We start from the raw sequence: 18659 nt of genomic DNA on the forward strand, positions 1-18659 counted from the left end.
ATGTTGGATTTCTCTCTTAAAGACCTTAGGAAAAAGATGAAAATACCTTTGCCTAAAAACTCTAAGGAATTTTGTATCTGAGAGACTTTGCCTAGAACTTAGTGTATGTATATATTCTGTACTAAAACACACATTTACTTGAAGAAAGACTTTCCTTAAATTTTCCTCTGTCTTTAAACTGTCGTGATTCATTACTATTTGTTTTATTTCCAGTGCACTCCAAAATGTGGTCCAGGATTCAAGCATCGGATTGTTCTGTGCAAGAGCAGCGACCTTTCTAAGACATTCTCAGCTGCACAGTGTCCAGAGGAAGGCAAACCTCCTGTCCGCATCCGCTGCAGTTTGGGCCGCTGCCCTCCTCCTCGCTGGGTCACTGGAGACTGGGGCCAGGTAAAGCATTTGTACTGTGGGCTTCTGCAGAAATAGCTCCTTGAGACACAAACCTGAGGTTCCTTGTATGATCATTTTAAGGACTTGAGAGATGAGTAAGAATTAACATGTAGAAGTCTAGGTATGAAGCATGAGTGTGAAACAGTACACAAACCACAGAAGCCACATGTGGATACACACAGAGTGAGCCCATGATTCTCCCATACCCACAAACTTACCACTTTAGATTCTATTCTTCAGATCCATTGTAGGTTAAAATTAAAAGAGAAACAGACTAATGGATAGAGATTTGAACAAACTACCAAAACTTGGGATTCTAGTCCCAGCTTCCTCAACTGATAAAGGAACAAATCAGTTAACACCAGTGTCTTCTTCCCACTTGTGAAATAGAGATAATTACTCTTGAACTCACAAAAAAATTGTGGGGTTTTTAATTAGCTTGATAATGTGACTGATAATCTTTGAAATATTATTAATGTTTATTCATCAATTGATTTGTTTTTATTTGATATACATTATAAACTGGAAAGTAAATATATAGGAATTCTGGTAGGTATTTTTATATTAGACTCATTTCTACATTAAGTTCCAATTCTTATTTTTTCTTTTTTCTGTCTTATCTACTTTTAAATTGTGTTATCTTGCTGTAGGTCACCTTAAATTCTTTAAAAACAAGTCGGTTCTCAGCACAAAAATAAAACTTTGTGAAGTAATATGTTAATTAACTGGATTTAGTCACTCCACAGTGGGTATATACTTCAAAACATCATGTCATACATGATAAACAGATATAATTTTATTTGCCAATTTAAAAAATTATTAATAAAAAAGACCCAGTTGGTATATTTAGATAGAAGGAAAATTAAGTATTGTTCTTCTAAATGTCAAAGGGGAAATCTACTAGGCTACATTAAAAAATAATGCCCCAGGAAGTAAGTAGCTAGCCAATCAATGCCCTTATCCTGTAGTTTCATAACTGACCTTATTGCTAGTCATTTTCTAATATTGGAGACCCAAATAAATCATAATGGCCCATTGTGATTTATACCAATATGATTTTTTTTTCTGGGCCTTCCATTACTTATGAAAAATGGCACTTCATATAAGTAGTTGCCAAAACTCTGGCCAAAATTCAATATTGTCAGAGTACAGTAATTTCTAGACACCTCTTTTATTTGGGAGAGGGCAAAGATTTTCAGTAGCCATGAAGGTAATTAAGTATACTTGCTCTATGCTCAGCCCTGTGAGGAGAAAAAGAAATACAATCATAAAATAAGTAATACTCTACATATCTCTAGCAGTAGTTAGTTTAATTTGCATTATGCTCAAGTAGAATACACATGACAATGTTAAGCACTGTATGCAGTTAAGTGTCAAATAGTTTCACTGTAGAAGTGTGACAGCTTCACAACACTTGATTAATATGATGCTATTAAAGAATCAGGGCAGACATGCTGTATGATTTTTAATTTAAACCAGGAAGACAGTTCCTTCTCTATGTATTCTTTGTTGCAGTGTACTGTATAAAAGTCAGAAGTTTTTGTGTTTTAGTAATTTTGCCAAATTTACAGTTGTCAATTTGAGAGTATTCTTTTAAATGTTGTCAAGTCATTCTCTTCCCATTTACAATTTCAACTCAGTTTCCTAAAATTCAGAATTAACCAGTTAAAATAGATTTTCAAAGATGCTTTAATATATTTTATAGTATATTTATTTGTTATTCTGTATGAAAACACTTTTTTTAAAGGCTCTTCATGAATATCCTTATAAGTCCTATGGGTGCTTTCAGAGTTTTTGCAAACGAATCCAACAGACCTTCAATTGTTTGATCCCGTAAACATCACCATCCCTTGTGCTGGTACCAGTTACTTCCTCATGCCTTTGATCCCAAATTTCATGGCTTTCTGGTATTCTGGATGGCAGGCCCATAGATCAACCCAGCTTTATTCTTCAGCCTCAGCAGCTGATCAGTCCCAACTGAAACTAAGCCTCTCAGACAGTAACTTCAGTCCTGAAATGACTGAATCCCAGAGTAGATGCAAAAGGAGAGGGAAACATGCTAATTGGTGAACATAGACTACTTCTCAGGTTTGCGTACCTGGCAATCCCTTAGATTGTGGAAATCCCTACATGTGCATGGCTGGCAATCCCTTAGGGACTTATTTAAGCTCTTTTTAAAATTTTTTATTTATTTATTTTTTTAACTGACCCCATCAGCAGGCTCAGCAGTCGTCACTGCTATTATATTGAACTAATAGTTTGAATACATACAGGACACTCCAACAAGCCATCAGGTTGTTTACCTGCACACCTATAGTAAACAGGGAGCAATCATGATTTCCTGGCTCTAGACTCTCTCATTATTCTACTTCATCACACGGATTTTCTCATGACACTCCTGCTAGAGTTCACCAGGCTTGCATGGAATTGTTGGAGTAATAGCCCAAGAAATCTCTGTGTATTATATCCTGGGAACTATATCGAGTCTATTTGCTTAAGAACATGATCCTTGACTATCCAAACCAGTTTGATAGTATAATGACCTAATCATACACCTCTCAAAGATGAACCACATCTGGGCTTTAAAAGTTAATATTGTGGTATGGTGGCTCATGCCTGTAATCTCAGCATTTTGGGAGTCCAAGGCAGAAGGATTGCTTGAGGCCAGGAGTTTGACACCAGCCTGACCAACATTAACAAAACCCTGTGCCTCAAAAAAAAAAAGTTAATATTGTGTTAAATTTGAAGTGACAAAGTATATTTTTTACCTCCTGTAAATTGTTCAAATGAATATTTTATTTTTGTCTTTGGTTTTAGTGTTCTGCTCAGTGTGGCCTTGGACAGCAGATGAGAACTGTGCAGTGTCTCACCTACACCGGACAGGCATCTAGTGACTGTCCAGAAACTATTCGGCCTCCATCAATGCAGCAGTGTGAAAGCAAATGTGACAGTAACCCCATTTCTAATACTGAAGGTAAGTTGTCCATGGAGGAGGGGCCTGTGGTTTCTAATGACTCACTTTACCGTTCCCAGGGTTTGATGAGCCCATAAACCCACTACTGTAGTCTAGTTTGAGTAGAGCATTTGTGAAAGCTGCTTATATGTAGACTGCAGTCAGGACACCAACGATTTTTCCTGCCTTTTAACTAATTTTATGACCTTGTTAAGTCACTTAACCTCTCTGGAGCTAAGTTTACTTATCTATAAAATAAGAAATTGGAGTAGATAATCTCTAAGGTCATATCCAGCCTCATAGTCTATGTTTGATTTATTTTAGAACTTGAGATGTTTTCTAACGAACCACTCTTGAAGTGCAAACTTCTGTTTCTTTTTGGATATGACAATGGATTTCTATCATCCTGAAGATTTAAATTCATTCTTGTTATACAAATAATGAAAGCATATGTTTGAAACTACTTGCATTTTAAGTGCCAATTTTCTTACCGTAAAAAAGTAGAAAAATAATTATATAGCTGTTTATAAAAGAGGACAAAGGTCTTTGTGCTCTGGAATTTCTGTTTCTTACACATTGGGAAATCCCTTTATTAACAGCATATGCACCCCCATCCTGACTTTTTAAAATCTGTTATTTAAGAGAGAGTACTTTCTTTATTCATTTAGGCATTCATTAGAAATTTCTTGAATGCTACTATGTGCAAGTCACTATGAGAGAAATTATCAGGAATGTGAAGACAAATATGTCATAGTCCAGAAGTTTAGATTGCCTTCTCATAAGAAAATGGATGCAGAATCAAATATATACACATGAACAACATCTGAAGCCACAAATGTAAATTATAGGGCCCTGGAAAAAAAAAACCTATCACAAATAATAGTCAAATAATTTTTAATACTTTTCAAATGAAAACTATGTGTTTATAAACCTCCTCAAGAGAGATCTAGTCCTTTTGATCAACTCTGTGTAATTCAAAGGATTTTTAAAAATTATATTCACTATTTAAAAATATTTTCTTGGGACTTTTGTTTTAAGAAAGCAATTTTATATAACAAGATCTGGACACCTTGTATCTTTGCAAATGGTCTGTATTTATACTTAAGCCTCAACACAATGCATCTATTATATATGTAATAAACTCTTTCAAAGACGTATAGCCATATGCTACATTAATTAAAAATCACAACTTTAAATTTTGCAAAATCTCTGGCTTTACTGCTACTTCTTTTTTGTCCCTTTAGATTCTGGAAATCTAGCTTTCTCTCTCTTTAGAAACAAAAGTATTTTTCTTGGGAAAAAAAATGTCTTTTAAATTATCTTAACAAAAAAATCTCTTGGCCAGGTGTGATGGCTCACATCTGTAATCTCAGCACTTTGGGAAGCTGAGGTGGAAGGGTCACTTGAGCCCAGGAATTCAAGACCATGCTGGGCAACATAGTGAGACCCTGTCTCTACAAAAAATAAAAAAGTTAGGTGGGCATGGTGGTGCATGCCTGTAGTCACAGCTCCTTGGGAACAAGACTCTGTCTCAAAAAAAAAAAAAAGAGAGAGAGAGAGAGAGAAGAGGTTCTAGTATGAAAATATTGCAAAAGTGGTCTGTTATGGCTTGTAGGAAGCAGATCAAGGGAGAAAAGAAATGCCTTTTAGCAAGGAAGAGTTGGTGAGAAAGTTGGAGAAGGAGCAGTTTCTGGTTAACACAGGAGAGTAGAAGAGGATCCCCTTTCCTCCAGCACAGTCAAGTTCCCATGACTCATAGTGGGAAGTGGTTTACTTCATCTCTACCCCAAGACAGGGCAGGATTCAGGGAGATGTATTGGGATCTAAAATACAGTCTTTCAGCTGAATCTCTATGAATGAAATGGGCCACAGATAGAATGTTGAGAATTGTTTTGACTATCAAAGCTTAGGTAATGGTCCCCCTCCTGCCAGTATTTCATTATACAGCAAAGTTGAAAGAATTTTACAATGAGCATCACCATCTAGAGTGTATTACTTATAGTGGTAAAAAAACTGCAATAACTTTTGCACCGAACCATAGCATTACCATTTACTGAATGTGCTTTATCATATTTGTGTATATATCACCTGTCCATTCCTCAACTTAGGGTTTTTAAATAACATCCTGCATTTATCCAATCATTAATTCATTTGCTTAGCAAATATACTTAACATGTAATAGGCACTGAGACTATGAAAGGAATACAATAGATTCCCTGTTCTCAAAGGTTTAGTAGGGTTGGCAACATACAACTAATTTTCACAATATGAGCAGTACTGGTGCAGGAGTGGGAAGAAGTGACCATGAGTGCACAGAGGAGGAGGTAATCAGCAGTAATCAGCAGAAGCATCACAGAGAAGGCGAGCTGAGCCGGACATGGAAGGTAGGAAACAGTTTACCCAGAAGACATTGAGATACGGGGCGTTCCTGGCAGAGGGCAAGTGTGTGCAGTCACAGGGGCATAGAGGCGGTTCACTGTCACTGCAGTGGGTTGGCAGATGAGCAGGCAGTGCAGATGAGGCTACAGAGAGGGAGGCAGGGACTTGGTTTTAGAGACTCTGCATGCAGTGGAAGGCAGCTAGGACTCTATCTTTGGGTTATAGGGAACAAGTGAAAAAAAACTGGGATATGACATGCTCAGGATAACAGGAGGTTAAAGGAGTGGAGGGAGGGCAGCCTTGTATAGGAGTAGAATGAGAAAGAATTGTTCTAAGAGTCCAGACAAGAGAGGATGAAGGCGAGAACTAAGGCAGATATTGTAGGGATTAAAAGGAGGGTGATGGACTGGGCATGGTGGCTCATGCCTGTAATCCCAGCACTTTGGGAGGCCAAGGTAGACAGATCACCGGAGCTCTGGAGTTCAAGACAAGCCTGACCAACATGAAGATACCCTGTCTCTACTAAAAATACAAAATTAGCCAGGTCTGGTGGCACATGCCTGTAATCCCAGCTACTTGAGAGGCTGAGGCAGAAGAATGGCTTGAACCCAGGGGGCGGAGGTTGCGGTGAGCCAAGATCACACCATTGCACTCCAGCCTGGGCAACAAGAGAGAAACACTTCATCTAAAAAAATAAAATAAGGCCGGGCAGGCAGTGGCTCACGCCTGTAATCTCAGAAATTTGGGAAGCCGAGGCGGGCAGATCATGAGGTCAGGAGATAAAGACCAGCATGGCCAACTTGCTGAAACCCCATCTCTACCAAAAATATATTTAAAAAACAAAACGAAAAAGAAAAAAATTAGCCAGGTATGGTGGCATGTGCCTGTTAGTCCCAGCTACTCTGGAGGCTGAGGCAGGAGAATCCCTTGAAGGGGAGGAGGAGGTGGCAGTGAGCCAAGATCATGCCACTGTACTCTAGCCTGGTCCACAGAGCGAGACTTTGTCTCAAAAAAATAAAATAAAATAAGGGTGATGAACTGGGGGAACATAATAAAATGAAAGGAGAATAAAAGCCTGATGAACAATCTGACATGGAGGTGAGTGATATGGAGGCATTCAAGATGATGCCTACATTTTAGATTTAGGTAACTGTATACCATTATTAGTCATGAAGGAATTCAAGCACCTGTAGAGAAATTAAATGTATTAGTTCCTTAAAGCTTTAATAAGATAATGGAATTTGAATAAGATTAAAAAATAAAATAAATGGAGAGAGATTGAAGAGACGGAGGGAAGTTAAGCAACAAATGATGGTAACAGAATCAGAAGTAGGGTATCAGAAAATTAAAATAGCAAGAGGGAAATGGGAGGAAGAAGGAGAGAGATACAATTTGCTATGTTAAACATCTGCTTTAGTTTTTTTGTTTCTGAAAACCTTTGGTAGAGAGTTAAAGCATTATAGGCATGATCTTGACAGACTGCCACCGATGAGGGTAACTATGTTGCTGCTAAAAGTGAATTATAGACACACTGTGTATCAGTACATTTGAAATAATACTCAGAGTAATTTTTAAAAGTACATATGTCAGTTGGGGCTAACCTACTCAAGCTCACCTGAAATTCTATCCAAAATGCCATTTTATTCATCTTTCATGCAGTTTCAAGTTCCCTTGTAGTTTATATAGTGAGTCTTTTCAGCTTCTCAATAGCACAAGGCCCTCTGTCATAGAGTATTTATTGCTGCCAGGTAATGATTTATGGTGTGCCATGGGCTGGTAACCAACCCAGGAAAGGTGTGGTTCGTGTACAATGGTTGACCAGCCCAGGATGTCTAATGGTGGCTTTGGTGGCTCTCAGACTCCGTTATGTAAATAGCTCTGGGAAGGCTTGGGCAGCTCCAGAAATCTCAAACCAAGATTTTTGGTCCAACTAGCTACCGCATTTGGGTTTTAATGTGGAACCTGATGTATGAAAATCAGTAAAGGAACGGTAAAGGTCATTTGAAGACTTTGGTTTCAAGGAGGTGGGGAAGACCAGTTTTTTTCTTTGCCACTTCAAAGAGTTCATAATCCACTTAGCATTCAGGTTCACATTCCTGGCTGTCTGGTCTGGAGGGAACCCTGGATTGGGGTTGAGATTATACCACCTCCAGGTTGAATGTTGGTGACATCCAGGGAATAAGACTAAATAAAAGAAACTGAGAAAGCAAAGGAGAAAGGAATGGTCTAGTCTATGGGAAACTGAAATCAGAATAAAGTTCAATAGCTGTTATCATCTTGCTTCAAGGATAAAAATAAGCTGGTGGACTGTTCTATTACAATGAATAATGTTAGGTTCCCAAGCAAAAGTTGCCATTTCATCCTTTTCTAGCTTGAATATGTAAAATGTCAAGGGCTCAAGTACAACTTTATTAGGAAAAGTATACTGAGTTCACATTCCCCCTACCCCCAACTCCTGTACCACACATGCACAGCCTTTGCTATCTCACTTCTTACCAGGTTCTGCATTTCCATGGGCAGTTTGTCAGAAGCACAGCTGTTTGTACTTTTTAAATCCAAAAGATAGGCCCTTAAGTGCTTAAGTCATAACTCTTCACTTACTGTGTTCTTCTTCTGAACCATATAAGGAGTTTACAGAAGGCATGCATTCTCCAAAGAGAGATGCTTTATGGTCCAACCTGGTCATGAAGGATCTCTCCCAACTCCAGTGAGACAAGTAGGCAAGCTTTGCAACGTTCAATGAAATAAATGCAAAAGCACTGCAATTGAGGACTTGGTCTTGTATTTCTTGGACCAAATCAAGCCTTCAAAGTCACATTTAATCTGAATCTAATTGCATTCTAAATCATAAACCTCTGTTCGGTGTATTTTGAAAGCATGTCTTTTAGGTCAGAGTTTTAAAAGATTAACACCTGATGAAAAACCCACTAGCACATCAATGATAAGTAGGTTCATGATGTGTTGCCTATGAAACAGATTGTCTAATTTTATCATTCAACTCTACTGAAACCCAGATTACCAATAAGAACCACTCCAGTGTGCCTGGCAAATTACTTCAGATTCTAATAATGGATCCAGTTCACATGGCAGGGCCTGGGGCTGGCTTTCAGCCCTTGATGTGTTCCCAAGTCTCCCTGATAAGAATTTGGGAATTCTCCATAAATTCATTTCCACCAGAAGTCTCTGTCCCTGGGTAAAGTACAACTTTTCTTTCAGGGGTGGAGTGTAAAAAGAGAATAATTAGGTTACAAAATGTTAACTAGAAACCGCATGATGAGGACCTCTTACCTTTCCAGTATCCTTACAAGAAAAGGGTAGAGTGTCTTGTCATTCTTCTCCTAGGAGAGTACTTAGCTGGTACATGATGATAGTTGAAGAGAAAATCAGGGGCTCCTTCATCTTAAAATCCTTGATCCACTGGCTCAGATTCCTGTACTTAGAAAGCAGTAGATATAAGTGTGTTTGCATGAAGAAAATATGACAGTAAACCTCAAACCTTCAAAACAAATTAACTACAGAGTGATTATAATACCAAAAAAACCTCAAACTAAGTAATTCTTTTTAATGGATCTCTTAGATTATTTATTCTCACATTATGCACTACTTGGGTATAGAGGAATTTTTAATTTCTAAACGCTTTAAGAATCAGCTAGAAATCAATGCCAACTATAAATCATTCAGAAATTAAAACCGAACATTTTGTTATTGTTTTAGTTTCAATGGGATATGTGATTTAATTTTGTACAACTTTTCCAGAATGGTTTTTGTTGTTGTTGTTTTTTATATAAAAGTTAAGTTGTACTGCTGAAGGGTAAAAGAGAAAAGGCTTTCATAATTGCACCAGACTTAAGGATGCAGCAGACTAATGAAATACGTTTAAAATTAAGGCCTCTCAACTACATCAGCATAATTTCAGTGAGCACAACAAATCAGTCCTCTTTAGCTAAGCTAAAAGTGGTAGATAGGTTGAATGCCCCAATATAATTTAAAACTGGTACAATATTTTGAAGATTACATTCAGCTTTCTTTAACAATGGGGCTTTAAAACTTTTTGGTGTGCCTAAAATCACCTTTTCACTTGTGTACTTATACAAAATTTGAGGAGGAAGACATAGTGACAAAGTATAAAAAAATAATTCAGGCTATTCTAAATAATTCAGCTGCTATTCTGGAAACCTCCTTTATAAAACATTTCCTCTTCTCTAAAGTGGCATAGCATACTCTTAAAAAAACCAAAACCTGACTATGATGCTCCAAGTTGATTTATCAGTGGTGTCATCTCAAGAATTCAGAGTCATAGACAGGTAGAAACGTTTTGCATTTAGGTACCAAAAATATTGCCAAAATAGAGTGGCTCTGGAATCAGACAGACCTATTCTTAGACCAACTAGCTGTATGACCAACATGAGTTTCATAATCTCTTTGAGCTTATGTTTTGCTCTCTATGTAAAGCTGAACATTTTATATTCATGTACTGTATAAAGATGTTTTGGTCAACAACGACAACATATACAAAGTTGGTCCCATAAGACTTCAGGATTTTAATAGCATATTTTTACTGGATCTTTTCTATGTTGAGATATATTTAGATACACAAATACTTAACATTGTGTTCCAACTGCCTACAATATTCAGTACAGCAACATGCTGTGCAGGTTTGTAACTTAGGAGCAATAGGCTATAGCATGTAGCCTAGGCATACAATAGTCTATACCAGGTGTCCCCAAACTACAGCCCGCGGGCCGTGTATGGCCCCCTGAGGCCATTTATCCGGCCCCCCGCGGCACTTCAGGAAGGGGCACCTCTTTCATTGGTGGTCAGTGAGAGGAGCACAGTATGTGGCAGCCCTCCAACGGTCTGAGGGACAGTGAACTGGCCCCCTGTGTAAAAAGTTTGGGGATGCCTGGTCTATACCATCTAGGTTTGTGAAAGTACACACCATGATGTTTGCACATTGACAAAATCACCTAACGATGCATTTCTCCGAAAATATCCCCAGCATTGAGCAACACATGACTGAACTTAAAAAGATATATATATATATATATATATGTTTATGTTGTACCTTACACAAAGGATATGCTTAATAAGTTATAATTTTTTATGCTACTAAATTAAGCTCTTGTGGAGTTAAAAGAGAATAAAAGATGAGTCATGGTTGGTGAATAGATTGTCATCAAATCTAAAGATACAATGAACTGATTCTTCTAGTCAGACCAGTTCCTAGAAGGCAAAACCAAGAAGTAGGAACTGGATCTTTCATACAGTCTAGGAATCTCCATATTAATGTCTGAGTCCTGGAAGTCCCTGGATCTCCCACAGGTCTTTCCCCATTCCTGCCCTCATCATAATTTTCCTGCTTTCTGTTTAATAGCTTTCTGTTATTTGCTTACATGTATAAATGTGAAACCCTTCCTGAGCTTCTATTTATTTTGACAGGGATCCCAGAGAAATAATACATGATGGTTGTTTTCAGAGGCAGATGTTTTGCTGTTAACAATGAAAGCTAATGAATAATGCTTACTCTGAGCCAGGTGCCATGGCACATGCTTTATGTGTATTACTTCATGCAAACCTCACAACATTCCATGAGCAGACCTTATCATAGCCTTTATTTTGGAGAGGACGAATCTGAGATTTAGAGAGGTGAAGTAACTTGGCAAAGGACAATCAACTCCTAGAAGAGGCAGAGCCAGAATTGACCACCAGGCCCACCTGAACCCAGATCTCTTGCCCCTGACTACTGGGTTGTGTGGCTGCTGCACGCAGCTCAGGGGACACTCATAATCCCTAATCCCTAAGCTCCATCCTGTTCCCAGGACCTCACTGACTTCCTGCTTTCAATCAAGTTAGTTGGGAACTAACTTAGCAAGGGTATTAGAAAGTTCAGAAAGGAACATCCTGATAGCCAGCCTCCAGCCTGACCACAGAATAGATACTGCTTCTGAACAAAAGGCTGTGTTCTGGGCCTCTGCATGTAAAGAAAAGTCTTCCTTCTAGCTCTCACCTAAGAAACAGAATCCCTGACTATATTTGGGTGTTTGTTTGTTTTTTGAAATGGGGTCTAGATCTGTCACCCAGGCTGGAGTGCAGTGGCACGATCTTGGCCAACTGCAACCTCTGCCTCCTAGGTTCAAGTGATTCTCGTGCCTCAGCCTCCTGAGTAGCTCGGACTACAGGCATGTGCCACCATACCCAGCTAATTTTTGTATTTTTAGTAGAGACGGGGTTTCACCATGTTGGCCAGGCTGGTCTCAAACTCCTGACCTCAGGTGATTCACCCACCTCGACCTCCCAAAGTGCTAGGATTTCAGATGTGAGCCACTGCACACAGCCAACTGTTTATATTTGTAATAGCCTTAATGGGTGGGTGGATGGGCAGGTGAAGAGAGAAGCAATTCATGAATATTCTGTTTAATTCATTATGTATTATAATTTAATCAGATTATAAAATCTAAATCTAAAAGGGAAATTGGTGAATTTGCTTATAATCTGCTCAACTCAGAGTTTTCCTAGTCCAGCTACTCTTCCAAAAATGGAGTAGTAAATCTAATAAAGTTGTGCCCCAGGAAATAGTGTCTTTAGGGCAGTATTTTCTCAGTAGTAGTTCAAATATTACATTCTCATTGAGATATTTGGAGTGTAACTCCTTGCTTCCTTTCTGTTAGGCAATAAAGATACTAATAACTAATAATTGTAATAATAATAGCAATTCAGTATCCTACACTTATCCATACTTTCTGTGTTCTGGGCACTGCACTACTTGATGTTCATAAGGGTACACGTGTCGTACATGTTACACATGAGTGTGGGTACTCTAATCATTTCTGTATTACAGATGAGAAAAATTAAGCACAAAGAGGTTAAGTGATTTGTCCCTTCTACCTTCTTTCAGCTAAAACTTAAATTTACTGAGAATCTTGTGAAAAGTTTTCATTCAGATTTCAAGCTGTGAATCTCTTTGTAAGTCAAATCCTGAATAAAAGAGTTGGAGGGTGGCAGAGCTTATGTTTTCAAAGGATTTGGGAGTTCCAGTTTCAAATTTTAAGATTTTCACCAAAGGGGCCTTTAAAAAGTGAGATCAGTAAGATTGTTACCTTAGTCTTTAATAATAAGAACTGGAAAATTGTCCATTTCTTTGCACTTAATTTTCCACGTTTATCATATGGCTCGTGTACAATGTATCTGATCTCTTAGAACTTCAGTGGGTTTTTGAAGCCAGGAAAAAGCAAGGAAATAACAAAAACTTTTCTTTAACACTGAACTTTACCCACTGCCCTGCCTGATTCCTAATTACCTTAAACCATTTACCCAGGATGCTTCATTATAACTACCTGGAAAAATGAGGGTGGAACTTTGGTTCAAGCAGGCATGTGAAAATTTCATTACTAGATTTGCAGAGTATCCTAAAATTTCCAGACAAAAGTGACCAGAATACTGGAAAAGAATATCATTATTGCTAGTAGTGGGGTTGTACGGCGCCAGGGGCAGTTCTGAGGTCCGTGTCCCTTTCTCTACACTGGATCCTCATCCCACCTTCTGTAACCAGCCTCAAGGGGAGGTGGAGAAAGAATCATTTATTCACCTTCTGGCTGCAAGAACTGCAGACTGCAACTGTGGCAGTTCTAGCACTGAGGAGAAAATACACATAGGAAAAAAGAAGACCATGTCTCACTTCCAAATTAGAAAAAGACATTTCTACATGTTTCCATAACCCACAGACTGCTGCCATTTGAGGCCAACCCCTCAAAGCTTTCTTCTTTGTCTAGTGTAGTTGCTGAATCTAGGCCACTGTCAGCAATCCTTTTCATTCACCCAGGCCCATCCCCACGCCTCACAGATGCAGAGATTCTCTGGAGACATGTGTACTTTGGTATCAAACAATGCAACTCATGTTTGATTTTGGATAACCTTGCACTGTTGAATAAAATAACCCTTGAGAAAGAAGCAATAAAAGCGCTGTAAGAAAAATGACTCATGTTTCCAAGCTGTCTAAAGTGATCACTTATCCCAGCAAATGGTAATTCTTTCAAGACACAGTGGGCATACACCATACTTATAAAAATCTGGAAGGAAACCCTTGCAAACATTTTTTTTTTAAATCGTGTTAAAATATATCAAAAGAATGTTTCTAGTAGACTGTACCAGGCAGGATATACTTAAAAACAAAAACAAAAACCACATGGAGGTTGGAGCCAAGGTGAATTGGCCCAAAGGGGGGTCCTTGCTGAACATGCAGGCGCATCAGCTTGTTTATATACTTGTTTATGTGCCTCTAATTGTTTTCCATTTTCTGCCCCCATTCGTTAGAGTGCAAAGATGTGAATAAAGTGGCTTACTGCCCACTGGTGCTGAAGTTCAAGTTCTGCAGTCGAGCATACTTCAGACAGATGTGTTGTAAGACCTGCCAAGGACACTGACCCACAGAAAGCCAGAAAGAGCGCCTTGTCATTTCATCATGGAAATGTGTCCATCAAAGAGAGCCACCCAGAGGAAGAGGATTGATGTCCTTGCAAATGCATTACCCTGTGGAAAATGTAACCACTGGTCAGCCCTAGCTGACAAGATTTCAATATTATTTTAACTTCTGTGAAGTGGGATTTATTGATCCAAAGTGCTGGACACGGTATTAGGAGGGAATGCCAGATTGGAGAGATCCAAACAACACAGGGAGACTTGCTTACTGTGGAGCGTTTGTGTTCTTTCGAGTAAATCCAATAGCCTGTTTACCTCCTTGGACCATTAAGATAACTTTTATTATGGACTTAGCAATGACACTGAATCATTTGTATTTGAAACTGTTTAAAATGTAGCTGTTATAACTTGGTCAACTATGGAAATGAAGAAGGTTCAGAATTCTTAAGTCGTAGCTTAAAATATTATCTCACTACAACAGCACCACAATTTAAATTATAAAACGGGCTTTGAACTATAATTTAAGGAGCAATTATAAATCAAAAGTAATGAAAGTTTGTATTATTTTTCTTCATTCCACTTAATTTCCTTAGGAATAATCCCCCGGTTCTGAACACTGCTGTGAGCCATATATATAAAACTATATTAAACTGAACAATAATGAAGGACATAGTTTAAAGCAGTGCATCAGTTACTGCAGCTGTGCAAGTCTATAAACTCAGTGCTGAAAGACTGTGGCCAACTTGCCATTGTGCAAGTAAAGCTGAGATTTCCATTAAAACTTTAAGAGAAAAACATTTCAATTTCATGCAGAAACCAGACCTGGGGTATGGTAGAGACTTAAGGACCAGGCCCTTTGCTGCCACCACACAGGATGCCTTAGTTCTTGAGTCCCCCCAACTCACTTGTGTTTACATCCTCTTCAGTCACAGCACGGCTTCTGCCCTTTGGATTGCTGCACACGTGTTGAGCTTACTGAGATGATACCATGCAAAAGATAGACTGGCTCGGTAACAACCAGGCAGACCCTTTTGCAATTTGCTGACAATTACGATGGGTTCCAGATGTCCCTTCTTTGATATGGTAGAAGGGCATTTATTTATATGAGAGCAAATGTGTGTGTGTGTGTGTGTGTGTGTGTGTGTGTGTGTGTGTGCTTTTAAGTGTGTGGATAGATGAGTGTGCTTGCACATAATGTGCTATTTCTGTGAGTTTTAAAGTAGGCAAGGGATAATAACCAAAGAAGAAAATTTCATGGAGACTAGACATCATAAAGCATAATTTTAATAGTCACTCAATCAAGTATTTTGTATTTTTTATGGATACTCTGAATGGCAATTAAATGTGAAACCCAGTTTCTTGGGCAAGTCAAATTCTAGAATCACAACCACCTAAATTAAAATGACTAGCTAATATTTTCCCTGTCTTCAAGTTTCACATCCTGCTCATCAAGACTCGACAGCAAGACTCAGAATAAAAAAGGGTACTTGTTTATATTAATATTTTGTACTTGAACACGTGTAGCTTGCAGCAGGTTCTTGATGAATGTGCTTTGTGTCCGACACACCTCCCCATTGTACACAGGTGTAAACCATGCATGCACCAACACCTAAAACTTAAGACTAAATGGCTATTTTGTAAGGTTAATACTTTCAGTTAAACAGTATGTTTGACTTGATTCTATCACGATGCTCTGATATTACACGTCAGTGTATCACATATACCATGGTCTAATGCGGATGAATAGGTTTTTCCCAAAAGGAAGACAGACCCTCAGATACCAAAAGCCAACCTAAACTCCCAGGTTTGCTGTGGACAATCAGCACAGAATGTTTTCTACACTCGCAGTCATAACCATCTGTATCTTGTTACCTGCTTTCTCTCTCAAAACCACAGTTCTTAACCCTGAGCCCTTCATAGAGAGCTATTGATGATACACCAGGAATAAGAGGAAACACCGGGGCCCAGACCTATGGTGCCCTTAGAAGACCAGCCCAAGTGCCATCTTAGCCACTCAGTGAAGAGCAAGCAGCCCACGGGCAGCATGGCCTGAGCACTGAATTCCCTTGAGCCTTTTCAAAGAACAGTTAACTTGGTGCTAATATGCCCTGGTGAAATAAAACAAATAAAAGGTGGGTGGTTTTTGTGGCATTTTAGGCATGGGTTTGCAATCCAGATCTGATTTTCTCCAATATAAATATCAGCTCATGTTTTTATTGCAAAAAGATTTCCTATTACCAACTAAAAGCTATTTTTTTACCTCACCTGGAAACTACCATTGTGAGGGCCATCCCCGAGGCATTGCACAGCACCGTGGCTGATGCTGGAAGAGGAGGGCAGCCGGTGTCACCTCCAGGATGTGCCCCATCTCTGAGGGCAGGATGTAGGCACACTCAGGAGCAGCATCAGTGTGCCTTTCTAGAGGGAGCCAAACACAGAATGTAACAGGATGAAACAGTTTCAGGTAGGCCTTGAATTTGAACATAAATAGGTTAAAAAAAATTATATTTCATAGCACATCACAATACTGCTGCTACTCTATAGCCACCCCCATGGCTACATGATGCCCTATTCCTAAATGATAACAATAGGATTGTCAGTGGAGGCTGGGCCACTGTGGCAGACTTTCCAAAAGTAGTGAGTTATGTAGACTACTTATGGAACCCCAGGGAAACTGGTACCCTGCACCTGGGAGCAGTATCTGCCAGTGGGATAAAGGCCTACTAAAAAAGGAAAGGTAAATGTACCCTAATGATTAAACCCTGTGAGATACATATGATTTCCAAAAAGTCCATTTTATTAGGAACTTTATTTGAATGAATGTCACATAGATATCCTCAGTAAAACAGAATGAAATTACCTTTGTATTATTGTGATTAGTTGTTGCTTATTATTTTATACTCAGTAATAATGTGGTACACTGTTAATTTTTTTGCTTTTGTAAATTATATTCTAATTTATTGCCATGTTTCCTAACACTTGTCCTACATTCATTCTCCTCCTTGTAATGAAAATGAAAAAAATCATTGTAACACTTGATGGAGTGAAATTCCACGCCAGGCACAGAATTTTTTTTTGACATAGATAATTTAGTAAAATAAAAATTCAGCTTACAATAATGATACAGATTGAAGTCGTCTATTCCCTGAAAAGTTCATGTTAAACTTGCAGTACCAGGAATGAATTTCCTTGGGATACCACACCTACATGATCCAAATTATCCAAGTAGTATCTAGGGTTGGGATGATTTGCTGTATCCTTATTACCCTCCTCAGGGATTTACCCTCCTTCTGTGTGTTTTAGTCCTTTAGTCCTATCTAAACACAAGAGCTTCAGGTATTAATGGTAGGGCTACATCCCCAGACACCACCAGCCACTCTTCCGAAGCCCCAAAGGAAGTCCAGATTGGCCACTACCACACCCCTTCAATTGCTAGAGCACAATTATTTTGCTCTCCTTTTCTTGCCTTCCATGTAAATTATTTAGTATAGTAGAGGATGCAACATATTTCATGTGCCAAGGGCACTAAACCAAATGAATTCATACTTGAGAGATTTTTCTAGTCAGGGCAGAAAAACATAATGAGCCCACTTTCTACCTTTAGCATTTCCTTTTGGGCTGAAGAACTAATAGTTCAGTCTTTGCTGAGTTGAGGGATACAATGATATGCAAAGGTAACTAAAAAAAAATTTGAATATGAAGATGACCCTCCTGCATGCTTAGCTATTTGAGTACTTTCATGACAACTTCATCAATTACATGAGAAGAGTAGAATTGGCTGGGTGCAGTGGCTTACACCTGTAATCTCAGCACTGTAGAAGGCCAAGGCAGGTGGATCATCAGGCGCCAGGAGTCAGAGACCAGCCTGGGCAATATTGTGAGACATCATCTCTACCCAAAAAAAAAAAAAAAAGAAAGAAAAGATGAATTGTCCGGGCATGATGGTGCTTTATTCTACCACTCTGATATCTCATACACATCATATCCAGTTGTTTCTTCATTAGAAGAAATCAGGTTGCGTCACATGAGATAATTAGAAAGTCTTAGGAGAGTATTTCTCCATGTTTACCCTAGCAGCCAAAAGCTACTGAACTTATAAATAGTTCATGAGAAGACTCTGGATACCAACCATTTTAACCTCCCACTGCAGTTGCAAAGGATAGTTTATGCTGTAGTTGGGGAGGGAGGAATACCAAGAAACAAGATTTACTTTAGCTTAGATTATTAAGTTTTTAATCTAGTCTATCTTTTCAGCTACAGTTGTTTTCAAACTTCTAATTAAGTGCCTTTTATCCCTTTGTCATGTCAAAAGAACACTATTCTGCTTAGGATACTGACTCCAAGGACAGTCTACCTTCCATGGAGATTCGGCCACTCCTCAGGGAGCATGGGTATCATCCTTAAGCCTTTATGCTCCAAAAGGCCAGATGTTTTTCCAAGCAAATTCAGGAAAAAGGTCTTGGGAACAAAAACATGTGAATTTACATTGCTAGTATAAGACTTACTACTTTTTAAAGAGGGG

At 38.7% G+C, this 18659-nt stretch overlaps 1 protein-coding gene across 1 annotated transcript in view; it reads left to right on the top strand.

Moving 5' to 3' along the window:
- ADAMTS6 (ADAM metallopeptidase with thrombospondin type 1 motif 6) overlaps nt 1-17262 on the top strand; it is a 348499-nt gene extending 331237 nt beyond the window's left edge. The window contains exons 23-25 of the mRNA XM_039469458.2: nt 214-390; nt 3208-3364; nt 14033-17262. Of these exons, the coding sequence (XP_039325392.1) occupies nt 214-390; nt 3208-3364; nt 14033-14142 (444 nt within the window). The 3' untranslated portion in view covers nt 14143-17262. The remainder of the gene's footprint in view (nt 1-213; nt 391-3207; nt 3365-14032) is intronic.
- Nucleotides 17263-18659: the final 1397 nt, after the last annotated feature.

This window comes from Saimiri boliviensis, chromosome 1 (genome assembly GCF_048565385.1).
Source record: "Saimiri boliviensis isolate mSaiBol1 chromosome 1, mSaiBol1.pri, whole genome shotgun sequence".
Classification (NCBI taxonomy): Eukaryota; Metazoa; Chordata; class Mammalia; order Primates; family Cebidae; genus Saimiri; species Saimiri boliviensis.